Source organism: Erpetoichthys calabaricus, chromosome 4 (genome assembly GCF_900747795.2).
Source record: "Erpetoichthys calabaricus chromosome 4, fErpCal1.3, whole genome shotgun sequence".
NCBI lineage: Eukaryota > Metazoa > Chordata > Cladistia > Polypteriformes > Polypteridae > Erpetoichthys > Erpetoichthys calabaricus.
In genome coordinates, this window is record NC_041397.2 from 304179655 (window position 1) to 304206857 (window position 27203).

General features: G+C 39.5%; 1 protein-coding gene across 1 annotated transcript; it reads right to left on the reverse strand.

The window, feature by feature from the left end:
• Positions 1 to 14885: 14885 nt before the first annotated feature.
• On the reverse strand, positions 14886 to 17717 carry LOC127527693 (olfactory receptor 2T2-like). Its single transcript, XM_051927273.1, has 2 exons — positions 17274 to 17717; positions 14886 to 15888 (listed from the first exon to the last, which is right to left on the reverse strand). The coding sequence occupies exon 2, from the start codon at positions 15866 to 15868 to the stop codon at positions 14924 to 14926; it is 945 nt and encodes a 314-aa protein (XP_051783233.1). The 5' UTR covers positions 15869 to 15888; positions 17274 to 17717; the 3' UTR covers positions 14886 to 14923.
• Positions 17718 to 27203: the final 9486 nt, after the last annotated feature.

A 27203-nucleotide genomic window follows, 5' to 3' on the forward strand; every position in this document is an offset into this window, starting at 1 on the left:
CTGCGGTGGGTTGGCGCCCTGCCCGGGGTTTGTTTCCTGCCTTGCACCCTGTGTTGGCTGGGATTGGATCCAGCAGACCCCCGTGACCCTGTAGTTAGGATATAGTGGGTTGGATAATGGATGGATGGATGGTGTATTTTATTATTCTGTTAGACGACTGCTGCCACACAGCTATTCTTTGTATGTACTACAATGACAATCAAAGTAAATTATCTAGTCTTATCCTAAATAATGGGCCTGGCTGAGGCAACTTAAAAATCAATTAAAAGTGTTGCATGCACTCCTATTAGGAGACCACAATATGTAGTATTTTGTGATAACTTGAAATAAAAAATAAAAAAAGATTTAATATTTTAAATAAAGTGGACTGAATGATTGAGCAATGTTCAGCACAAATGCCACTGTGCCTGTTGCACATGAGACAGAGAACAGGTGGTGAAGCTGGTGGGCACCATCTCTAAGACACTCCACCCTGAGTACAGAGAATTGTACCCACCCACTGCATTTCACTTGCCAATTCTGTAACAGTGGTCAGGTATGGTGATGACATCACTTTTATGGGGCTCATGACAAGTCTGTGCACAAGAATAAGGTAAGAGTTCTGGTCAAATGGTGTGGCCTGTGGAAGAATAATTTTAGTGTAAAGAAATAGCATAAATGGTTAATAAATGTTGGAAACCAAATAAAGGTCAAGTGAACAATAAAATGTACACTGAAATAGAAGATTTGGTTTAGGAAAAATACTGAGATGGTCAAGTAAATAAAGAATGTACCAAAAGAAAGGCTGATGTAATATACAAAATGTACTAAAGGATGAAATCAGCAGATGTACTATAAGCAACAAGTATGGACAATTGTCATATGCACAGAAATTTTAAGGGCGGTGGCGCAACTCAAAAGGATCTGAAATTAAAAAAATACAATGAACAGCTTTTCTCCTGCCTGATAACTGATTTGTCCTGTTAGGCGACGTTTCTTTCTTTAATTCTGTTTCTTCTTCCTTCGGCTGCTCCTGTTAGGGGTTGCCACAGCGGATCATCTTCTTCCATATCTTCCTGTCCTCGTCATCTTGTTCTGTCACACACATCACCTGCATGTCCTCTCTCACCACATCCATAAACCTTCTCTTAGGCCTTCCTCTTTTCCTCTTACCTGGCAGCTCTATCGTTCTATCATTAATATCCTTCTCCCAATATACCCAGCATATCTCCTCTGCACATGTCCAAACCAACACAATCTCGCCTTAAATTTCAACCACAAGCCTGAATAATCTGGACTTAAATGTCAAGAAAACAGAGGAATGGTTAGTGGACTTTAAGAGATTATAAAATGACTCTAATCTTTATACAGTAATCCCTCACTTATCGTGGGAGATAGGTTCCAAGGCCGACCGCGATAACTGAATTTCCGCGAAGTAGGGACACTATATTTATTTAATTATTTAACGTGTATTTGGACGTTTTTAAACCCTCCCTGTATTGTTTACAACCCACCATTTACTCTATTAAAAACAGGGACAACTGCTAAGCAATATGAAATCGGTAGATAAGCTTACACTTACTGTATAGCGAAGTACACGTAGCAGCTTGTAGGCGGTCATGACGTCGTCGACCTTGTTGCAAAGATTCCTAAAGCAGATTCCATCCAGACTACTGCCTTATCACGTCCACTTGCAACTCGTTTTGCACCCTGGTTAAAGGACACTGCGACCGTAGATCTTATATGCTTTTCCTCCTTTTTAAATAAAGAGAATCGATGTCCTGCAGCGGTGTAGCTGTTCCCTTCCTTCAACATATCCAAAACTTTTACCTTTTCTGCAATCATTTGCATCTTCTGTTGGTGCTTGGACACGGCCCCTGAAGCATTAGCATGTTAATGATGAATGAGTGAGATGAAACTTCCTGATTAATGCAACACTCCGTCGCTGAGCCAATCAGCAGCACACAGGAACTTAACTGCGTGCTCTGATTGGGTAGCTTCTCAGCCATCCGCCAATAGCATCTCTTGTATGAAATCAACTGGGCAAACCAACTGAGGAAGCAAGTAAACAGACCCATTGTCCGCAGAAACCCGCGAAGCAGCGAAAAATCTGCGTTATGTATTTAGATATGCTTACATATAAAATCCGCGAAGTCGTGAATCCGCGAAAAGTGAACCGCGAAGTAGCGAGGGATTACTGTACATCAAAGTCCATGTCATAAACAGAGTGGGGAATTTCATGTTTTCATGTTTTTAGGCACCACCAGTTCCAGCACTTGGGAGGTCAACACATCTTTTGTGGTCAAGAAAGTTCACTGGAGGTTATGTTTTTGTTCTGGTCAGTTAAAGATAGTCAGAATGTCACAGGAGCAGTAACCCTTTTCTACATGTCCATTTCTGAAAGTGTTTTAACCATCCATATCATTATTTTTGTAGGGTCACACAGTGAGCTAGAGGTGGAAATTGATCTTGTAACCTTGGGGTTTTACATTCTGGTTCTTTATGCAGCCCACCACACTTGTCATACTGCATGAGGATAAGAAGCAGTATCAGGAATGGACTGGTGTGCACCAAATATAAAATAATTGGTGGCCACCTCTCCACCATAGAGTCACTCTGCGTTCTGAAACATAAGACTATTAAGATCTCCCCTGACTCATCATATGTTACTCTTACCTTTTAAATGCCTCAGGTCAATGAAGACCATGGCTACCTAATTTTATAATATTACTTACCCAGGAGTTATGAAATGAACAGCATCTAGATATTTAGAATCTTCTACATTAATCTGATAAATGCCTATGTTTGTTTGTGTTAAAATGTTTGTTAGACACATGATATGGTGTGGTAGATAAAGAACAGACTTTATAAGTCAAACTTGTGTGTTCAGTACCTACCAATGGCTACAAACCACAATGTGCATGGTCATGTGTTCTCTTAAAAATTTCATCAGAAATCAAAGAAGAATATCATGATCAATTTCTAGTTACCAATAACCATAATTATAACATTTGAACAATTTTAATTTGAGCAGGCAGTTCAGCCCAGCAAAGCTTGAGAAGCCTAGCCACCTAATTTCTAAACAAATCAAACAAGTGAGATGGAGTTGTATGTAGCAGACTATAATTATGATATTTCAGAAATATCTGAAACCTGGTTAAATAACAACGATGGGGATAACTACAACAGTTACACATGGAGCACTACAAGGAACAGTCCTGTCTGTTTTTCTCTTCACTCTGTACATTTCAGACTATAAATATAACACCTGGTCCAAGTCACTGGCAGAAATTCTGCACTTATGGGGCATATTGATAAGGGAGAATAAGACTGTGTATAGCAGTTAGGTGGAAAACTTTGCTTGTTGGTGCAAAGAGAATTGTCTGCATCTTATCATCAGTAAAACCCAGGAACTGATTATTGACGTTCACAGCACCAAAGAGCCTGTATGTCTGGTCACTGTTCAAGGAATGGATGAAGAGGTGGTTCACTGTTACAAATACTTGGGGATCCATAGTTGGACTGGTCTCGTAAAGCAGAGGAACTATAGATGAAAGGGCAGAGCAGGCTGTTTTTCCTTAGGAGACATCCTCCACAGCTTCTATAACTCTATGATGGCCAGTGGGATTTTCTACACTGTTATTTAGTATTGCCTAATCTTATTTTTATTTTTCATAAACTTTTCTTTCTTCATCTTGTAAAGCACTTTGAGCTACACCATTTGTATGAAAATGTACGACAGAAATAAATGTTTTTGTTGTTGTTGTTGGTGGTGGTGGTGTAATGAGCTCGTAACATCACTTCAAGATAGGCTCACCGAATTAACAGGCTAATTAAAAGGGCAGGCACTGTTATAAGACACACTGTGGACCCCCAGGAGTTTGTAGCTGAAACTGAGTGCCATTATGAACAAAATTGTGCATCCTCTCTCTGACACACTAACACCAAGGACTTTCAGCCAACAAATTATTCAGCAGACGTGTGTCAATACATGCAACAGGGACTTCTGAATACCAACAGCAATTGGCTTGTATAGCACATCAATGGGCCTGGAACTGTGAAGTCAGAAGTTTTCTTTCTTGCTTTATAGTCATTTTGGTGTGTGTGTATATTTATTTAATTATTATTTATCTATTATGTATTTATTTATTTAAAGAACTTCTGTACAACGCCTAATTTCCCCCAGGGGACAAATAAAGTTTGTTTGTTTGTTCGTTCATTGATTCTATGTCTTTTTCAATTGGAAGATAAGCCACATCTTAGTAAGGATGCCTGGATGTTTGCTTGCCTTTTTCTTATAGATAGATAGATAGATAGATAGATAGATAGATAGATAGATAGATAGATAGATAGATAGATAGATAGATAGATAGATAGATCTGGGGGAAATTTTGCTTTTTATTGATATTTATGTGAGAAATATGTTTAAATGGAAGAAAAACACTTTTTTTTAATTCCATGGCAATTGCTATCTATTTATGTTCAGCGCCACTGTCATTATAGTAATAATCTTCTAGTTTGGTCCCAGTAATTTTCTTATTTGGGTCCTTAGATTAAAAGGTTTAAGAACCACTGCTGTAATTGATGTAGGCCTGGGTATTATATATGTTATGTGTTTGAAGGGACTTTTTATTATTTCCTTTTTATGTAGTGAGAAGTCAAGCAAAATGGCACCTTTTATTGGCTAACTAAAAAGACTACAATACGCCAGCTTTCGAGGCAACTCAGGCCCCTTCTTCAGGCAAGATGCATTTAATTTTGCTTACTTTTAATAAAAAGGAATTGTAGTTTCCATCTTTCAAATGAAGGGCAGCACGGTAGCGCAGCAGGTAGTGCTGCTGCCTCGCAGTTAGGAGACCTGGGTTCACTTCCCGGGTCCTCCCTGTGTGGAGTTTGCATGTTCTCCCCGTGCCTTTGTGGGTTTCCTCCCACAGTCCAAAGACATGCAGGTTAGGTGCACTGGCGATCCTAAATTGTCCCGGGTGTGTGTGTGTGTGTGCCCTGCGGTGGGCTGGCGCCCTGCCCGGGGTTTGTTTCCTGCCCTGTGCTGGCTGGGATTGGCTCCAGCAGACCCCCGTGACCCTGTAGTTAGGATATAGTGGGTTGGATAATAGATGGATGGATCTTTCAAATGAAATCAACTTATAATAGCCTTGGACACCTCTGTAAATGGTAACAACGTTAGAGCAACGTGTCCCCACAGTTTCTAATTTTTTGCCTCAAAATAACTACTTAATTTTTTTTTTTTTTTATTTCGCCTTATACAATTTCTTGCATTAGGAATTTGTTAGTTTTCGCATACCCCTTGGGGTCAGAGTGCAGGGTCAGCCATTATACAGCGCCCCTGGAGCAATTACAGGTTAAGGGTCTTGCTCAAAGGCCCAGCAGAGTAGGATCTCTTATGGCACTGATGGAGATTCAAACCAGCAACCTTCTGGATACTTAACCTCAGAGCCACCACTCAGCCCTGTGATTTAACTATAGCCCCTAGTTATTTAAATATAACTAAGATTTTTCTGTGGATATACAGCACTAAATTTTTGTGTTAAACATTTTCTTAGTTCTGGCTACATTAAACATCTGACACAGCCAATTGATACAGTTTCTTGCATGATGAAAGACTACAAATACATTGAAAATACAATATAATGAATAAACTATTTTGGGACATACCAATACGTTACAAACCTCCATAATTTTAAATATTTTTTGTTTTGCCTTTCGTTATTCAAGCTAAAGGTGCTTCTGGTGGATGATTTCCATCTTATAATTAAGGATATTCTAACCAACAGAATTGCTGTTATCTGCAGAGTCAATGTAATCACTGCAGTATAACAGTCCTGCTAGACTTGTATTATATTATATTTGTATTTCTTAATAAACAGCTTTGCTTTATTTGACAGAATAGCAACAGAGACTGGGTGGACCCATAGCACCTGCTGACACCACAACTCTACCAGTTAGTACCAAACCTCAGCCTAGTCACTCTCATACAGTCCGTGTTCATCTCATGAGTCATCTAAATAGCTAAGATAAATATAAATATAACTCGATGTTCTAATGGTGTTGCATTCTGCCTAGACAATGCTGTCTGATCTCTAAAATAGGCCTATACATCATCCTCTCAGTTTCTTAAATGTGATGTCCTCGTCACACAACTTCACCTCCTCACTCAGCCACATCAGTCCTTAGCATTCATACAGTCAGCCCTGCCATAGCCGTGCAGTTATCACTTCTGTTATCTGAGGCCAACTTCATATAGGACTGCCAGTGTCATATGTTCCAAAATTGAATCCCCCTAATATCTTCTATTAAATAATGGTTGTTTCAACCTCAGCTAACATTAAGAATGAGGAAGACTGCCATTTTACAGCACAAATAATATACTTTTATTAATAGGCTGAGTATGAAAAAAATGTATGCCATATAAACTAATGTAGCTTATTCTTTTTAAAAAATCAACCATTTTTTCAAATTCTTTTTTCACTATATTTGATATCTTAAAAACGATTTGTAGTAGCGAAACTCTGATTTCCGAAATGGATTCAGCACACCTAAATCTATTAAATGAATAAATTTCTTTGCGTGGGGAATTTTGATACAGACCAATTTAATCTGTGTGGTGTTCTGAATGTGAATTCCCTGTTTTTTATGGAGGATGTGTGAAATATCATCCTTCTTAGGAAAGAAAATTGAACGCAATAATGATCCTCCTTTTTTGTGTAATTTACCTTTTTATACAACAGGTACTCCTGATAAGTCAATCAGTAATTAGCTTTGATTGAAAGAAATTACCTGTAAAAAAATCTGCCAGTTCTCATTGTAAACAATGGTTTAGGAATACATCATGGAAACAACAAAGAGAAAATGAATAGGGTCTCCAAGAAAGAAACACAGACCTACACTTACATACTTCAATTGACTTGGATGGCTATTTGTTTTTACCCTGCATACCAACCTTTAGGCCAGCATCACACTACATGACTTCTAGTTGAAGATGATGCCACCCTTAAGTACTGCAGCTACTGAATCTCATTGCCTTGAACTTGACAGATTACATGACTAAGAGTTGTAGAAGATGACAGACTGCATGACTTCTTTGTGACTTTTCAGCATAGTTTCAAATTTTCTATGTTTAATGACAGGTGTTCTTTTCCTTTTTCTTCCTCTTCCTCTTTTCCCGCTTCTATGTGAGGATGATGTGCTTGATCAACTTCTCCAAACAGCTCTGTCCTACATCTCCTCTCTTCCTTCAAATCTTCTTTTACTTTATCTGTCTACCTCTGCTTCGGCCTCTCTTGCTTTCTCTTCCCCCTGTACTTCCATTCCCATCACTCTTTTATCCACATATTTATTGTCTCTCCTCATCACATGTTCATACCACTTCATCCTACTTTCCTGTTCTTTCTTAGATATCTCTCCTACTTTTTTTGTACTTTTGATTGTCTCATTTCTAATGTTGTCCTTTTTTGTGACTCTACACATCCTTCAACACATTCTCATTTCTGCTACCTCTAACTTCTTCTCTTGCGCTCCCTTTACTGGCCACGTTTCAGCTCCATACATCATTGCTGGTGTTACCGCTGTCTTAAAAACCTTACCTTTAACCTTCGTCTTAATACTTTGATCACATGATACTCCTGATATCTTCTTCCAATTGTTCCATCCATACTGCACTCTATGAGTTATCTCTGTTGGATTATTAATCAGGCAGTTAAACAGGCAGACCAGGCAGCAAAGGAACCTGGTGGGTGGCTGCAGGAAAGTTCGGGGTCGTTAAGTCAACTCAGGAGTTGGAGGAGTGACTTTATGTAATACCTGTTATTTTCAATAAGTTTGAAATAAATTCACAACTGAGAAATTGTTCTGACTTGTTATTGGAACATTACAATCTCTGCATCTAATTTTCCTTCTTGGCCTACCACCGATCAAAGATATTTAAATTTATCGACTCTTTAAGTTAACAATAAGAGCAGCTCACTACTCAAAACGGTAAAAATACAAGGCGGTCAGGATCGAACAGGGGGTCTCTCGATTACAAGTCAGCAATTCTTACTGCTGTGCCACGGAAACTGTTGTATCATCCTTGAACCATTTGTGAAAGTGTTTATTTGATCTTTAGACTTCAGGCTTCACACATTATATAGTTTATGCCTACATTTTGTCATTTATTACTAAAATATGAAAAACGTTTCTGTTTTAACAATGTGTTTACACAGATTATTATAGAAACGGAACACACATGAAATGCATGTGTTCCAAATAACGATCTATTATTTTCACTCTAAAACTCCAGCACTTCACTCCCAGATAATCAAGGCATGAGCTGGGAGAACTTTGTGCACGTTCTGCGGCGGTGTGCTGTCAAATAATGCCCAGAATTAGGGCGAAACACGTGTCGCGTACTCTTTGCATTATTTGACAGTAAAACTATTTCAACCATTCTATGATCTGCTTCTCGCAACTGAAAGAAGGCACCGTGGCGCATGTTAGCCGACTTGCTGACCAACCACAAGCGTTACCTGGTAGGTAAACACCCATACAATCAGATTGTGATTCAGACTACGAATGCCATGAATGTAATTACCCCAATATACATGCTGTCAAATGAACGAACCACACGCCGTAGCGCAGCGTTAGGGGCTTCGCCTCTGGCGTTGACGTTCGAGGTTCGATTCCCGAGAGGGAATGCAGTGAGTGTGTACGCCTGATGAGCCCAAAATTAGGGCGAAACATGTGTCGCGTACTCTTTGCATTATTTGACAGTAAAACTATTTCAACCATTCTATGATCTGCTTCTCGCAACTGAAAGAGGGCACCGTGGCGGATGTTAGCCGACATGCTGACCAACCACAAGCGTTACCTGGTAGGTAACCACCCATACAATCAGATTGTGATACAGACTATGAATGCCATGAAGATATATATATATATATATATATATATATATATATATATATATATATATATATATATATATATTGCAACAGATAGAGGCTTTGTCCACCTCTTGAACCCTCAGGTACCACTCTGAACACCAGGTAAAAGTATAAATAGTATTTATTTTACTATTACGTGTACAAAGCACTCTCCACACCACACTACTCATAAACACAAATTCTCTTTTTCACTAACCAATCCTCCTCGCCCAGACACTTTGCCACCCTACCTCCCAGCTCAGCTCAGTGTCTGGGCTTTCCAACAGTCCTTTTATATCCCCTGACCCAGAAGTGGTTCTTGGCCAAACCCACAAGTCCTTATTCCCTCCGGGTCTGGGTAAACATCCTTTCTTTAGCCCGGGAGCACGTCGTTCCTTCCGGTCACGTGATGATGATGCACTCCCGGGTTATAGGGTACATAAGAGCCCACCAGCCCCCCTACAGTGACTCCCGGTGGCCCCCAAAGTATCCAGCAGGGCTGTGTATACAAACTACAAAGTCCATGAGGCCCTGCTGGAACTCAGGGCACCATCATGCTGTTCGGAGAGCTCCTCCTGGCGGCCTGGGGGTGGCGACCGGAGTCTGTAGCCGGTCGTCCATCACAATTCCCCCCCCCTTAGCAACGACAACTGGGGCGGAGTGTCGATCCCCGCGAGGGACGTCCTCCTCCAGGAGGACGCGTTATCCGGACCTTGGCTGTGTTGTCGAGATCCCCCAGCGAACCTTGGGGGAACGGTGTATCTGCTATCCCACCGCTCCCCTGTCCTCCGGGGAGAACTTCGCCAGACGTGGCCCTGTTGCCGACAGTTATAGCACCGCCGACGTCCTCCATGTGGCCTCTCTTCCCGAGACCTGAAACATCTCGGGAATTCGGTCAGCTCCACCCTTTCCTCCGCTAAGGAGGGTTTTACGGCCACTTTGCTGCTCTCTGCCCGTTTCTTTATTTTGTCAGGAGACCCGCGTTTTATTTCGGGGATCTCCTGCTTTCTCTGGGGCTTGTGCACAGCGTGAGGCTCTCTATGGAAAAGAGACAGCCTCTTTGCTGTTTGCATGCCCGTTGTCCTATGTAATTTAGGAGGCGGCGTCATTAGCACCGCATCGCTCTGGGTAACAGCACTGTTCAGCTGTACCGGGGAGATTGGCACTTCCCCCGCCCCTCCGGTAACTAACGACAACGCCCTTATTTCATCGGTCGGGGTCTGGAGTGGCGACTCGCTCCGGAAGGCCACGTCACACGCATACCTCGGAACAATCACTTCCTCCCCCGACCAATCAGTCATTGTGCCACACTCCACTATCGGGTTCACAGCGCTTTGGCAGCCGCTACTTTTTAATTGCGGTGCCGGATCGCACTGTGTCCCCTTATGATATACGGTACAGAAGTCACTCACCTGCACCGCCGCATTAATCGAGGTCGGGGCTTCTTGGCCTAATCGCCGCAGGTACTCCTGTAGTTTAATCAGCGGCGCTTTGACTGTAGCTCCCAGCTCCTCTACACATTTCCTCAAGTCCTCGATTCCCTGAAAGAAACCGAGTACGGGCTCGAGCGTCTCTTCGAGATCCCGCACCATATAATTATTTAGTTCGGCCGGAGGTAAGTTTACTTCCTTATTTTTCTCACCTGCCGGCCGGGAACCAATGAGCACGTCCATCCCTGTCACTTGCTCGGCTGGGTTGCGCAAAGGCTTCTGGGAAATGGAGTCCGAAGAGGAACGGGTAGCCTCCCACGGCTGGCTGCGGTCTGCCTCTTTAACTTTGTCGGCAGACCGTTCAGTCAGTTCCCGCCCCTCTTTACCTTTTTTATCTTCGGCGCTGCTTCGCTCGCCACCCCCTTCCCTTTCAGGGAGCTCAGACTCGTCGGGGAATTATTGACCTCACCGAAGTAGTCACACTGACCGTCTTCCCGGCCACCATCGCGTGAGGTCACGTGGTCGTTGTCAGCGTATGGGCTTCCCCTCTGCGGACTCCTAGACTGGCTCGCCTTCTTCTCGCGGCCATCTTGCCTAGGTATGAGGCGGGCGTGCTTTTTGTCCGCTTCGTGCAGACAGGCCTCTGCAAAACAAGAAGTGAAAGTCCCCGGCGGTTCGAGTGCTTTCCCAGCACTTACCTCGGCACGTAGACGATCTTTTTCCAATTCCCTGTAATAGTCTTCGGGAGTCACGATCTTGCAACGTTCCGGCTGCCGCCCCACTCGGGTTTACTCGGCCTTAAACTGCGCCCGGTCTTACTCACCATCTGTCAGGTAAGCCCACAGCGTTTCCAGTCCATCTGGGGCCGAAGTCTTCTGGGTAGATCCCGTCTTCTTCCCAGATTTCTTCCCCATTGTGGTCTGCTGTAGATGACGGCACACTTTTGCAGCGCTCTTTGTCGCGGGTGGGGTTTTCACCTCCGCGGTTTCAAAAGGGACCTTCTTCGGGTTCTCTGCTACTACGAATGTTATTTTTAACGCAGATCCTCTGCCAACAGACAGCCAGAGTATCCTGCCGACTACGCCAGTGTAACAGATAGAGGCTTTGTCCACCTCTTGAACCCTCAGGTACCACTCTGAACACCAGGTAAAAGTATAAATAGTATTTATTTTACTATTACGTGTACAAAGCACTCTCCACAACACAATACTCATAAACACAAATTCTCTCTTTCACTAACCAATCCTCCTCGCCCAGACAATTTGCCACCCTACCTCCCAGCTCAGCTCAGTGTCTGGGCTTTCCCACAGTCCTTTATATATCCCCTGACCCGGAAGTGGTTCTTGGCCAAACCCATAAGTCCTTATTCCCTCCGGGTCTGGGTAAATAGTCCTTTCTTTAGCCCGGGAGCACGTCGTTCCTTCCGGTCACGTGATGATGACGCACTCCCGGGTTATTCCCTCCGGGTCTGGGTAAACAGTCCTTTCTTTAGCCCGGGAGCACGTCGTTCCTGCCGGTCACGTGATGATGACGCACTCCCGGGTTATAGGGCACATAAGAGCCCACCAGCCCCCCTACAGCGACTCCCGGTGGCCCCCAAGGTATCCAGCAGGGCTGTGTATACAAACTACAAAGTCCATGAGGCCCTGCTGGAACTCGGGGCACCATCATGCTGTCCGGAGAGCTCCTCCTGGTGGCCTGGGGGTGGCGACCGGAGTCTGTAACCGGTCGTCCATCACAATACATATATATATATATATATATATATATATATATATATATATATATATATTGTCACAATAATCAGACATAAGAGTCATGAAAGGGTTTGGGGCAGCCACCCGTATAATTTGATTTCCTGACTGCAAAGTTGCGTTCAATAGATATAGCACTGATGTGCACAAAACAGAGTCCAAAACAGAACTGAGGGAACAGGGAAAAGATGGAGACTTTTAAAAGGGAAGACAGGAAGTGAAGTCAAAGGGGTCGGGCTCATGAAGGTCTTCTGTCATTGGTGCGAGCCCGGATGTGACATCACAGGGGCCGGAGCCGACAAGGTCTCCTTCCATTAGCTCGGTCCCAGAAGTGACGTCAAGAGGACCAGGTGAGATCTACCATGAATGGTCTGCAGGCAAAGGAGAAAAAGAGTCGGTGCACTCTGCTACATCCCGGTATGTGTCGGAACTGCCCTTACTCAAGCCCTTTAGCTGCCTCCCATGCACACATGTGTGACAATATATATATATATATATATATATATATATATATATATATATATATATATATATATATATATATATATATATATATACAGGCAGTCCCCGGGTTACGTACGAGATAGGGACTGTAGGTTTGTACTTAAGTTGAATTTGTATGTAAGTCAGAACAGGTACATTACTTTAATAAATGCTATCGTTGACCGACTGTAACCAAGTGCTCTGTCAATGAATGATGGAGTTTCACCTCTCTCTGACCTTTTTATTATTTCTACTTTATTTTCAATGGTGATGGTTTTTCTCTTCTTTACTATATCACCAGCACTTGCATCAGATTTGTGTTTCAGAGACATTGTTGAAGGGTGAAGACAAAAGGTTAAGATGAGTTATTTTGCACAGCACTCTACACACTATCACAGCAGGAAGGCACCAGTCGTCAACACATCTGATATATAGGGTGGTCCAGATCTAATTATGCAATTTTCATTACGCTATAAGTTATTCAGTTTATTACACAGAAAATCACCTGAAAAATCCCAGACCTAGAGAAGTATGCGAACTGATGATATGAAGAATCATCTTCACATAAATCAAAGTCATCCAGACGATCTGGATCTGCATAATTAGATCTGGACCACCCTGTACTGACAAGAGACAACTTCCTGCTATGTGCGTAACAGTACAAGCAGGCTTGCTATTGAGAATGAATGGGGGCAGCGAGGGGCGGTTCATCACCAGTCCACCTCACAGTCACCTCCACTACAGTATGCTGCGGGCAGCGTACGCAACACCACCACTCCCATTCAACACGCAGCCATCTCAGGCACACTACAGTGCTACCACCCCCGCCGCCCCGTTCAGCCACAACTGGATCACCGCTTGCAGCATTACCAGCCGTGCACCTAGAACAAATGGGGCAGCCATGTGTGGTGGGTGGGCAGTGAAACCGCTTGCCGCCGGGAGCCACCCGAGGGACACTACACTGCGCAAGCAGGGAAATCGCCCCCCCCCACTCCAGCCTCCGTCCAGCCACCACTTGCAGAGTCCGCAGGCCGAAGATGACGGAGCGGCAGTTACTGAGGCGCATGCATTGCAGCTGCGGCCCTGTTCGTATGCCATAGGTCGGATGTCTGTAACCTGGGGACTACCTGTATATATATATATATATATCTATATATATATATATATATATATATGTGTGTGTGTGTGTGTGTGTGTTTGTGGGTGTATAAAGTATTATTTTTGAATTCCTCCTCTCTTGCCATTTGAATTACTTCTTTGCAGCTTATGCCCTTAAGATGATTGTGACACAAGTGAAATCTATGAATATGTTGTGTTATAATCAACTGCTTTTGCATCTTTTCTTTATAAGTGTGAAATATGACTTGTAGAATAAAGATTGACTGCCATTAGTAGATAGATAGATAGATAGATAGATAGATAGATAGATAGATAGATAGATAGATAGATAGATAGATAGATAGATAGATAGATAGATAGATAGATAGATAGATAGATAGATAGATAGATAGATAGATACCCACACCATGGCCTGAAAACACACACCAGAATGACTAAAAATTAAGTAAATTAAAAAGAAAGAAAATTTCTGACGTGGCAGTCCCAATCACAGTGAGTCATTATACAGGCGTATTGCTGTTGGTATGACGGACCCCCAGTAGTGTTTCTCGACTCATTTCTGCTGAGTAATTTGTTGGCTGAAAGTGCTTAGTGTTGGTATGTCACAGAGAAGACGTGCAGCTTTGTTTAAATGGCATTTAGTTTTATTTTAATTCTCTCCTTTGCTACGGCCTACAGGGTTAAGCATCAATCCAATCGGGTAGTAAATTAAATAAAAATAAATCATCATCAGTGCATAGTTATAGCAACCTGATAAGACAGTAAATTCACTTCCACTTTTTTGACTGCAAAAAATCAAAACCAATAAAAACAGTGTGTGTTAAGACTGGATTCATATGCTAAGGAAAATAAATGAATAAATGTGTGGCAGTGAAGCACAGTTGCTGGATTAATACACATATAACCAATATGCTGTATTTTAGTTTTTCCACTTTATCACTTTTCTTACTGTGCTGACTGAATAATTACTATAAATATGAAAGATTCTAGTAAGTATTTACTGGGACTGAGCAGAAAATAACATTTGTACCTACATGCAAATGATACCCTTCACATTACATCTGTAGAAAACATTTGTGCAAGAAGGGCAAGATGAGAAATGAAAATTAGAAAGTATTATTGTAAAATAACTTGCAGTTATCCAAATTCATAAAAAAAATGACTGTAAATGCTATCATGAACAAACAAACAAATATGACTCATTAAATTGAAAGTTTAATACATGCTGTTGATGTTAGGCTCAGTGTTTGTTTGACTCAGGAACAGTTTTCCTTTTACAAAGCAGTTTTAGGATGCCATTCTTCATCTCTTTGTTTCTGAAGCTGTATATAATTGGATTAAACATTGGTGGTATTATACAGGGAATGATGGCGATAACATTGTATTCTTCAACAGTTATTCCAGTTGATGGGAAAACATAGGCAGTAAAAAGAGGAACATAAAACATGGACACAATCATCAAGTGTGTGAGACACGTGCTGAATGCTTTCCTCCTTCCTTCATTCGAGGAGATTTTTAGCACAGCCTGAACGATCTTACTGTAAGAAAAAAGAATTGCAGACAAAGGAAAAAACAGCATCAAAACACTTACCGTACTGCCAGGAATTAAATAGGAAACGTAATCTACACAAGCAACACGAAGAATGGTGACATAATCACACAAGCAGTAAGGCAAGACATTTGTTCGATAGATGGGAAAACTAACACAGATAAATGCAAAAGGAGCAATAAGGAAAAATGCGCAGGCACTGGACACCAGAAGAGAGTGAAGGACTGTCTTTGTTGTAATAATGGAGGGGTACCTCAGGGGATTTACGACAGCCACATAGCGGTCATAGGCCATGAAAGTCAGCAGAAATGTCTGCATCACCTCCAGATGATGTAAAATGTACAACTGCACAAAACAGGCAACCTTTGGTACCACTCGGTCATAAAGGATGGAAGACAACATTTTTGGTATGATATTGGTACTACTAATCAGGTCTATACAGGCGAGAATGCCGATGTATAAATACATAGGTGTTTGTAGTTGATGGTCCAGTATGATGACCAGTATTACCAGCACATTTCCAGTAACAGTCACTAAGTAAATAAAGAAAAGTATGGCTGTGATGAGGCTTCGGTGATCAGAATGATTCAGGCAGTCCAGAATGAATTCAGATGGAGCAAAAGTGACGTTTTCCATCACACAGGAAATGTAAAATGCTGCAAAAAGGAACACAAATTATGAATACTAATTTGTAAAGGTTTAAATGATTTAAATGTTAAATATCACTTCAAATAACAATGGCTAGGTGTAAATTGTCCCTATAGTGTGTGCTTGGTGTGTGTGTGTGTGTGTGTGTGTGTGTGTACCCTATGGTGGGCTGGCGCCCTGCCCGTTGATTTGTTCCTGCCTTGCACCCTGCGTTGGCTGGGAATGGCACCAGGAGACCCCCGTGACCCTGTAGTTAGGATATAGCGGGTTGGGAAATGACTGACTGACTGATAACAACGGCCATTATTGTCACAGTCATGTGACTGTGACAGCCAAGTCAGAACTTTTCTTTCTTTTCAACTTCCTTGCTTTATGGTCATTCCAGCATGTGTTTAGACCAAAGTATCTATATATCTATCTATCTCTCTATCTATCTCTCTATCTATCTATCTATCTATCTATCTATCTATCTATCTATCTATCTATTATATAGTGCCTTTTACATCTATCTATCTATCTATCTATCTATCTATCTATCTATCTATCTATCTATCTATCTATCTATCTATCTATCTATCTATCTATCTATCTATCTATTATATAGTGCCTTTTACATCTATCTATCTATCTATCTATCTATCTATCTATCTATCTATCTATCTATCTATCTATCTATCTATCTATCTATTATATAGTGCCTTTTACATCTATCTATCTATCTATCTATCTATCTATCTATCTATCTATCTATCTATCTATCTATCTATCTATCTATCTATCTATCTATTATATAGTGCCTTTTACATCTATCTATCTATCTATCTATCTATCTATCTATCTATCTATCTATCTATCTATCTATCTATCTATGTATCTATCTATCTATCTATCTATCTATCTATCTATCTATCTATCTATCTATCTATCTATCTATCTATCTATCTATCTATCTATCTATCTATCTATTTCTTTAAAGAGCTACTGTATAAAGCCAAGTTTCTCACTGGAGACAAATAAAGTTCTATCTATCTAATGTTTCCATCTATTGCATGCATAGGCAGCATGTAGCTGTTTAACTCTTTGTCTTTTTGACTGATTCCTATTAACTTCACAGTATTCATTTGCAATTTATGCCCTGACAATCTGCAGGTGCTCAGCAGGGAAATGCTTAAAATTAGTGCTGACCCTGAGGTAACTGATAAAAGTATTTGTGCAATTACATGGTGGCCGTTTATTAAACAGGAACTAAACTGGAATTTCCCAAGCAATGTACAGTATAGCATGTTAATATAGTTACAAATTTATAGGTGACACATTCAATTTAGTGATCTAAACATATACACTTTTTTTTTAATTAACTCCATCTACAGTAACCAACAATGAATGAAATTACCTTTTAGGTGTAATCCATGACATGTTTACTGATCCTTCTCCTTCTCATCTTTGTGATAGGTAATGCAGTTTATCAAAAACACATCTCTAAGCAATTTAATAAGTAAAAGTAATTTTTCCCAATATTTTCTTTTCTGGAGTTGAAGCAAATCCTTCAGCAGGGATTCAGCATTAAGACTTCATTTCATCAGATTTACATTTGAGCTTTATGTTTGTATAACTTAAATCAAAACTCACAGTGATTTGCATTGTTTTTACACTGCACAGCAAAATTGCTAGTGTTAAGCTAACTATTATAGTGTCCATGTAACTCTTAAAATTCTGCATATGTGACACAGTCGGCCCATGTATTCACTTCTATCATTTTACGCTGGTGAATTTGTTGTGTCGAATTTCGAGAGGTTAGTCATTTAAAACGTTGCTTAATTATTGTTAGTACAACCGGCTAAAAAAAGGTTACTTACTTATTGAAGTGAAGGCTTCAGCAGTTTTACGCATTTAAATGGAAATTAACAAACTCCTATGAGAGTGACAGTGAAAACACTGCAGGGACTTTGTGTCCTTAGGTGCTGTCTGCTTACTCAAAATTACTAATTGGAAATGTTATATTAAGGACTCTGAATGATAAATTCTCTTTTCCAGTTGTCTATTTTTTTTTCACAAAAAATTAGACACAACAGCACAGTGCAACTAAACAAATTCCCCTCTTCGATAATTAAGTCTGTCTATCCTAGCCTAAATTTGTTGAGTTATCCAGAAATTAATATTACAATAAAAGTATATTATTATTATTATTATTATAAAATAAATATAAGCTATTTTTAATCATTTTAATATGTACTTTGCATTTCTTTTGTATTTTGTATTTATTACTGTACAACCTTGCATTATCTGGTGGTTTTGTATTTTTGTTGATTGAATGGTGTATTTCTGCAGTGGGTTGGCGCCCTGCCCGGGGTTTGTTTCCTGCCTTGCACCCTGTGTTGGCTGGGATTGGATCCAACAGACCCCCGTGACCCTGTAGTTAGGATATAGCGGGTTGGATAATGGATGGATGGATGGTGTATTTTATTATTCTGTTAGACGACTGCTGCCACACAGCTATTCTTTGTATGTACTACAATGACAATCAAAGTAAATTATCTAGTCTTATCCTAAATAATGGGCCTGGCTGAGGCAACTTAAAAATCAATTAAAAGTGTTGCATGCCCTCCTTTTAGGAGACCACAATATGTAGTATTTTGTGATAACTTGAAGTAAAAAATAAAAAAAGATTTAATATTTTAAATAAAGTGGACTGAATGATTGAGCAATGTTCAGCACAAATGCCACTGTGCCTGTTGCACATGAGACAGAGAACAGGTGGTGAAGCTGGTGGGCACCATCTCTAAGACACTCCACCCTGAGTACAGGTGCGCCAGAGAATTGTACCCACCCACTGCATTTCACTTGCCAATTCTGTAACAGTGGTCAGGTATGGTGATGACATCACTTTTATGGGGCTCATGACAAGTCTGCGCACAAGAATAAGGTAAGAGTTCTGGTCAAATGGTGTAGCCTGTGGAAGAATAATTTTAGTGTAAAGAAATAGCATAAATGGTTAATAAATGTTGGAAACCAAATAAAGGTCAAGTGAACAATAAAATGTACACTGAAATAGAAGATTTGGTTTAGGAAAAATACTGAGATGGTCAAGTAAATAATGAATGTACCAAAAGAAAGGCTGATGTAATATACAAAATGTACTAAAGGATGAAATCAGCAGATGTACTATAAGCAACAAGTATGGACAATTGTCATATGCACAGAAATTTTAAGGGCGGTGGCGCAACTCAAAAGGATCTGAAATTAAAAAAATACAATGAACAGCTTTTCTCCTGCCTGATAACTGATTTGTCCTGTTAGGCGACGTTTCTTTCTTCAATTCTGTTTCTTCTTCCTTCGGCTGCTCCTGTTAGGGGTTGCCACAGCGGATCATCTTCTTCCATATCTTCCTGTCCTCGTCATCTTGTTCTGTCACACACATCACCTGCATGTCCTCTCTCACCACATCCATAAACCTTCCCTTAGGCCTTCCTCTTTTCCTCTTACCTGGCAGCTCTATCGTTCTATCATTAATATCCTTCTCCCAATATACCCAGCATATCTCCTTCTGCACATGTCCAAACCAACACAATCTCGCCTTAAATTTCAACCACAGGCCTGAATAATCTGGACTTAAATGTCAAGAAAACAGAGGAATGGTTAGTGGACTTTAAGAGATTATAAAATGACTCTAATCTTTATACATCAAAGTCCAGGTCATAAACAGAGTGGGGAATTTCATGTTTTCATGTTCTTAGGCACCACCAGTTCCAGCACTTGGGAGGTCAACACATCTTTTGTGGTCAAGAAAGTTCACTGGAGGTTATGTTTTTGTTCTGGTCAGTTAAAGATAGTCAGAATGTCACAGGAGCAGTAACCCTTTTCTACATGTCCATTTCTGAAAGTGTTTTAACCATCCCTATCATTATTTTTGTAGGGTCACACAGTGAGCTAGAGGTGGAAATTGATCTTGTAACCTTGGGGTTTTACATTCTGGTTCTTTATGCAGCCCACCACACTTGTCATATTGCATGAGAATAAGAGGCAGTATCAGGAATGGACTGGTATGCACCGAATATAAAATAATTGGTGGCCACCTCTCCACCATAGAGTCACTCTGCGTTACCATTCTGAAACATAAGACTATTAAGATCTCCCCTGACCCATCATATGTTACTCTTACCTTTTAAATGCCTTAGGTCAATGAAGACTACCTAGGCTACCTAATCTTATAATATTACTTACCCAGGAGTTATGAAATGCACAGCATCTAGATATTTAGAATCTTCTACATTAATCTGATAAATTCCTATGTTGGTTTGTGTTAAAATGTTTGTTAGACACATGGTATGGTATGGTAGATAAAGAACAGACTTTATAAGTCAAGCTTGTGTGTTCAGTACCTACCAATGGCTACAAACTACAATATGCATGGTCATGTGTTCTCTTATAAGTTTCATCAGAAATCAAAGAAGAATATCATGATCAATTTCTAGTTACCAATAACCATAATTTTAACATTTGAACAATTTTAATTTGAGCAGGCAATTCAGCCCAGCAAAGCTTCAGAAGCCTAGCCACCTAATTTCTAAACAAATCAAACAAGTGAGATGGAGTTATATGTAGCAGACTATAATTACGATATTTCAGAAATATCTGAAACCTGGTTAAATAACAATGATGGGGATAACTACAACAGTTACACATGGAGCACTACAAGGAACAGTCCTGTCTGTGTTTCTCTTCACTCTGTACATTTCAGACTATAAATATAACACCAGGTCAAGTCACTGGCAGAAATTCTGCACTTCATCTTGTAAAGCACTTTGAGCTACACCATTTGTATGTTGTTGTTGTTGGTGGTGGTTGTGGTGGTGGTGTAATGAGCTGGTAACATCACTTCAAGATAGGCTCACCGAATTAACAGGCTAATTAAAAGGGCAGGCACTGTTATAAGACACACTCTGGACCCCCAGGAGTTTGTAGCTGAAAGTGAGTGTCTTTATGAACAAAATTGTGCATCCTCTCTCTGACACACTAACACCAAGGACTTTCAGCCAACAAATTATTCAGCATATGTGTGTCAATAAATGCAACAGGGACTCCTGAATACCAACAGCAATAGGCTTGTTTAGCACTTCCCTGGGCCTGGAACTGTGAAGTCAGAAGTTTTCTTTCTTGCTTTATAGTCATTTTGGTGTGTGTGTGTATTTATTTATTTAACTATTATTTATCTATTATGTATGGATTTATTTAAAGAACTTCTGTACAAAGCCTAATGTCCCCCAGGGGACAAATAAAGTTTGTTTGTTCGTTCGTTCGTTTATTCTATGTATGTCTTTTTCAATTGGAAGATAAGCCACATCTTAGTAAGGATGCCTGGATTCAACTAGGAAGTATTAAGGATAGAGGCCCTCAGTAGCAGATGTGTATGCTAAAAGCAGTTTCAGCAGCTATGAAGAACTTCTCAGAGCCTCATCTCAATCTGTTTGTGGTATGAAAAACAATTTTGTTGTGACATTAAGAACTGTTTAAGAACACCAGAAAATATCAAAAGGGACACACAGGATGGAGAGCAGAGTTCTTGGCAATTCAGTACAACATTAGTTGGTAGGACTAATCATTTCAAATCAGAGTGTTCACAGAATTATTTTTTAAACATTCATCCTGTCACCTGTATGATATACAAATAACAAGTTTGTAAGTAATAATTTAGCTGTATGACTTAACTTTTTATGCATTTTATAAAATTTTTTAATTAAAACCGGAATGCTGTACTATTTGCGAACTCAGAAAAATATATTTTCAACAATGGAGCTCCTTTGAAAAATGTTATTTAATAAAAAGAAAGAGTTATTTAAGACAAAGTAAATCAAACAACATTGATTATATATTTTTACCACTTTGTTCCTTATCTGGTGCCATTAGTCAAACAACTAATTTAAGTTACCATTCATACTGTCCTTTCAAAATCAACACATCCTCAAGCAGCACCCATTTTAAGGAATTTATTTTTCTCAGCTTTACTAAAGCTTAATACTGGCAGTGATATACTTAAGGAATCCATTCCATTTGAGTGATAATTCTTATTAACAATATGTTTGCTTGCCTTTTCCTTTTAGATAGATAGATAGATAGATAGATAGATAGATAGATAGATAGATAGATAGATAGATAGATAGATAGATAGATAGATAGATAGATGTGAAAGGCACTATATAATAGATAGATAGATAGATAGATAGATAGATAGATAGATAGATAGATAGATAGATAGATAGATAGATAGATAGATAGATGTGAAAGGCACTATATGATAGATAGATAGATAGATAGATAGATAGATAGATAGATAGATAGATAGATAGATAGATAGATAGATAGATAGATCTGGGGGAAATTTTGCTTTTTATTGATATTTATGTGAGAAATATGTTTAAATAATGCAGACCCCTGTGACCCTGTAGTTAGGATATAGCAGGTTGGATAATGGATAGATGGATCTTTCAAATGAAATCAACTTATAATAGCCTTGGACACCTCTGTAAATGGTAACATTTAATTGGAGCAAGAAGTGTCCCCACTGTTTCTAATTTTTTGCGTCAAAATAACTACTTAATTTAACTATAACTAAGATTTTTCTGTGGATATACAGCACTAAATTTTTGTGTTAAACATTTTCTTAGTTCTGGCTACATTAAACATCTGACACAGCCAATTGATACAGTTTCTTGCATTGTGAAAGACTACAAATACATCGAAAATACAATATAATGAATAAACTGTTTCGGGACATACCAATACGTTACAAACTTCCATAATTTTAAATATTTTTTGTTTTGCCTTTCGTTATTCAAGCTAAAGGTGCTTCTGGTGGATGATTTCCATCTTATAATTAAGGATATTCTAACCAACAGAATTGCTGTTATCTGCAGAGTCAATGTAATCACTGCAGTATAACAGTCTTGCTAGACTTGTATTTACTTATATTTGTATTTCTTAATAAACAGCTTTGCTTTTTTTGACAGAATAGCAACAAAGACTGGGTGGAACCATAGCATCTGCTGACACCACAACTCTACTAGTCAGGACCAAACCTCAGCCTAGTCACTCTCATACAGTCCGTGTTCATCTCATGAGTAATCTAAATAGCTAAGATAAATAAAAATATAACTCGATGTTCTAATGGTGTTGCATTCTGCCTAGACAATGCTGTCTGATCTCCAAAATAGGCCTATACATCATCCTCTCAGTTTCTTAAATGTGATGTCCTCGTCACACAACTTCAGCTCCTCACTCAGCCACATCAGTCCTTGGCATTCATACAGTCAGCCCTGCCATAGCCGTGCAGTTATCACTTCTGTTATCTGAGGCCAACTTCATATAGGACTGCCAGTGTCATATGTTCCAAAATTTAATCCCCCTAATATCTTCTATTAAATAATGGTTGTTTCAACCTCAACTAACATTAAGAATGAGGAAGACTGATATTTTACAGCACAAATAATATACTTTTAATAATAGGCTGAGTATGAAAAATATGTATGCCATAAAACTAATGTAGCTTATTCTTTTTAAAAAATCAACCATTTTTTCAAATTCTTTTTTCACTACTGTATATTTGATATCTCAAAAACGATTTGTAGTAGCGAAACTCTGCTTTCCGAAATGGATTCAGCACACCTAAATCTATTAAATGAATAAATTTCTTTGCGTGGGGGATTTTGGTACAGACCAGTTTAATCTGTGTGGTGTTCTGAATATGAATTACCTGTTTTTTATGGAGGATGTGTGAAATATCATCCTTCTTAGGAAAGACAATTGCATGCAATAATGATCCTCCTTTTTTGTGTAATTTACCTTTTTATACAACAGGTACTCCTGATAAGTCAATCAGTAATCAGCTTTGATTGAAAGAAATTACCTGTAAAAAAATCTGCCAGTTCTCATTGTAAACAATGGTTTAGGAATACATCATGGAAACAACAAAGAGAAAATGAATAGGGTCTCCAAGAAAGAAACACAGACCTACACTTACATACTTCAATTGACTTGGATGGCTATTTGTTTTTACCCTGCATACCAACCTTTAGGCCGGCATCACACTACATGACTTCTAGTTGAAGATGATGCCACCCTTAAGTACTGCAGCTACTGAATCTCATTGCCTTGAACTTGTCAGATTACATGACTAAGAGTTGTAGCAGATGACAGACTGCATGACTTCCTTGTGAATTTTAAGCATAGTTTCAAATTTTCTATGTTTAATGACAGGTCTTCTTTTTCTTTTTCTTCCTCTTTTCCCACTTCTATGTGAGGTTGATGTGCTTGATCAACTTCTCCAAACAGCTCTGTCCTACATCTCCTCTCTTCCTTCAAATCTTCTTTTACTTTATCTGTCTACCTCTGCTTCGGCCTCTCTTGCTTTCTCTTCCCCCTGTACTTCCATTCCCATCACTCTTTTATCCACATATTTATTGTCTCTCCTCATCACATGTTCATACCACTTCATCCTACTTTCTTAGATATCTCTGCTACTTTTTTTGTACTTCTGATTGTCTCATTTCTAATGTTGTCCTTTTTTGTGACTCTACACATCCATCAATACATTCTCATTTCTCCTACCTCTAACTTCTTCTCTTGCGCTCCCTTTACTGGCCACGTTTCAGCTCCATACATCATTGCTGGTGTTACCGTTGTCTTAAAAACCTTACCTTTAACCTTCGTCTTAATACTTTGATCACATGATACTCCTAACATCTTCTTCCAATTGTTCCATCCATACTGCACTCTATGAGTTATCTCTGTTGGATTATTAATCAGGCAGTTAAACAGGCAGACCAGGCAGCAAAGAAACCTGGTGGGTGGCTGCAGGAAAGCTCAGGGTTGTTAAGTCAACTCAGGAGTTATTTCCAATAAGTTTGAAATAAATTCACAACTGAGAAATTGTTCTGACTGGTTATCGAAACATTACAATCTCTGCATCTAATTTTCCTTCTTGGCCTACCACCGATCAAAGATATTTAAATTTATCGACTCTTTAAGTTAACAATAAGAGCAGCTCACTACTCAAAACGGTAAATATACAAGGCGGTCAGGATCGAACCGGGGGACTCTTGATTACAAGTCAGCAATTCTTACTGCTGTGCCATGGAAACTGTTGTATCATCCTTGAACCTTTTGTGAAAGTGTTTATTTGATCTTTAGACTTCAGGCTTCACACATTATATAGTTTATGCCTACATTTTGTCATTTATTACTAAAATATGAAAAACGTTTCTGTTTTAACAATGTGTTTACACAGATTATTATAGAAACGGAAAGCACATGAAATGCATGTGTTCCAAATAACGATCTATTATTTTCACTCTAAAACTCCAGCTCTTCACTCCCAGATAATCAAGGCATGAGCTGGGAGAACTTTGTGCACATTCTGCGGCGGTGTGGGGATGAAATAGTAGGCTGCTTGCTGCTTGTCTTGATCGGCACATTTACAAGACAAAAGACACTGATGGAAAGGTGCAAAGAGATTTAAGGTGGGCCGGATTTACAGGTTTTTTTTGTAGGCTTTGGTAATTCTAGTATTAATAGCTCTCCCTGCAGGCTAAGTTCTGAATCCTGATCATCATGTCAGGAAGGACATGCAAAACTGTAAAATTTTAGCCAAAACCATAATGGTGGTATCAATCCAATCAGTTTTGGAAAATGCTAAGCTTCATGACAGGTAATTAATGTACAATCTAAGAGCACCGTGACTGTATGAATGTTTTCCAGGTGTAATCTTGGTCCATCTTTTTCCATTTTCCATTCTCTCATAGTATGACAGACACTTGACATTAGACAGACAAGTGTTTCTTTTGTTTGCATGGTTAAAAACACCCACTTTCCTTCTTTCCTTGTTTATGCCTTGTACTTCTGGCTAGACTGTCATTGGCTGTCAACTTTTACACACGCAACAGCATAACCCCATGACTTATGAAAAAAATCAAACTGTCTGATTTCTGCCATGGTGAGTCAAGAACACTTTTGTGTGATTTTTAAAACACTTCACGTATAAGTAAAACTAAGTTTCCCATAATTATTAGTCATACATAAACATAAGTGCAACATGATGGATATAATAATTTCTATCCTCTGATAGCAAAATGATGAACACAGGCATATTTAATAAACACTTCCACAAATACACATGACTGTCCCTCAAAATATAATTTTAATATATACTTGTCATATTAAACTTAGTGTTTGTTTGATTCTGGAACAATTTTCCTTTTACATACAAGTTTTATGATGCCTTTCTTTATCTCCTTGTTTCTGAAGCTGTATATAACTGGATTAAACATTGGCGGTATTATGCAGGGAATGATGGCAATAACGTTGTAATCTTCAGCAGTTGTTCCAGTAGATGGCAAGACATAAGCAATGAAGAGTGGAATATAAAATATGCCAACAACCATCAAGTGTGTAAGACATGTGCTGAAAGTTTTCCTTCTGCCTTCTTTTGAGGAGATCTTCAGAACAGCCTGAACTATCTTGCTGTAAGAAAAAATGATGGTGCCTAAAGGGAACAAGAGGAACAGTGCACACACTGTAGAGCCAGGAATGAGGTAAGTGATGTAGTCTACACACGCAATGCGAACCATTGTGGCATGGTCACACATGCAGTAAGGCACCACATTTGTACGACAGAAATGCAGACCACTAGCTAGTAATACAAATGGTATAACAGCGATAAAACCTAAAATATTGGACAGTACAAATGAAGCTGCAACAGTTCTGTTTGTAATGATTGAGGGATATCTGAGGGGATTGACCACAGCCACGTAGCGGTCATATGCCATGAAAGTCAGTAGAAACGTCTGCATCACCTCCAAGTGATGTAACGTGTATAACTGTGCAAAGCAGGCTATTTTTGGCACAACTCTGTCAAAGAGTACAGCAGACAGCATTCTTGGGATGATGTTGGTGCTACAAGTCAGGTCGATACATGCGAGAATGCCAATGTAGAAATACATAGGTGATTGTAGTTGGTGGTCTAGCATGATTACTAGAATCACCAGCGCATTTCCCACAAGAGTTACCAGGTAAATTAGGAAAAGCACTGCAGTTATGAAGCTCCGCTGTTCTGAATGGTTCAAGCAATCCAAAATGAACTCTGTTGGAGAATAGGTAAGGTTTTCCATCTTGAGGAGGAGATCCTTTAAAATGAAATAAAATGTTAAGAAAAATGCATATTATTTATATGAAAAAGAATCAGTACTGTCTACCCGACTGGAATCCGTCCTACTCTGCGTTTTGTCGGAAAGAAGTCAACCATGAAGCATGAAGAGGTGAAACAGAAGCTTAC

Bases quoted from the DNA above. Each gene is read 5' to 3' on its own strand.
- LOC127527693 (XM_051927273.1), bottom strand. From the start codon at position 15,868: ATGGAAAACGTCACTTTTGCTCCATCTGAATTCATTCTGGACTGCCTG.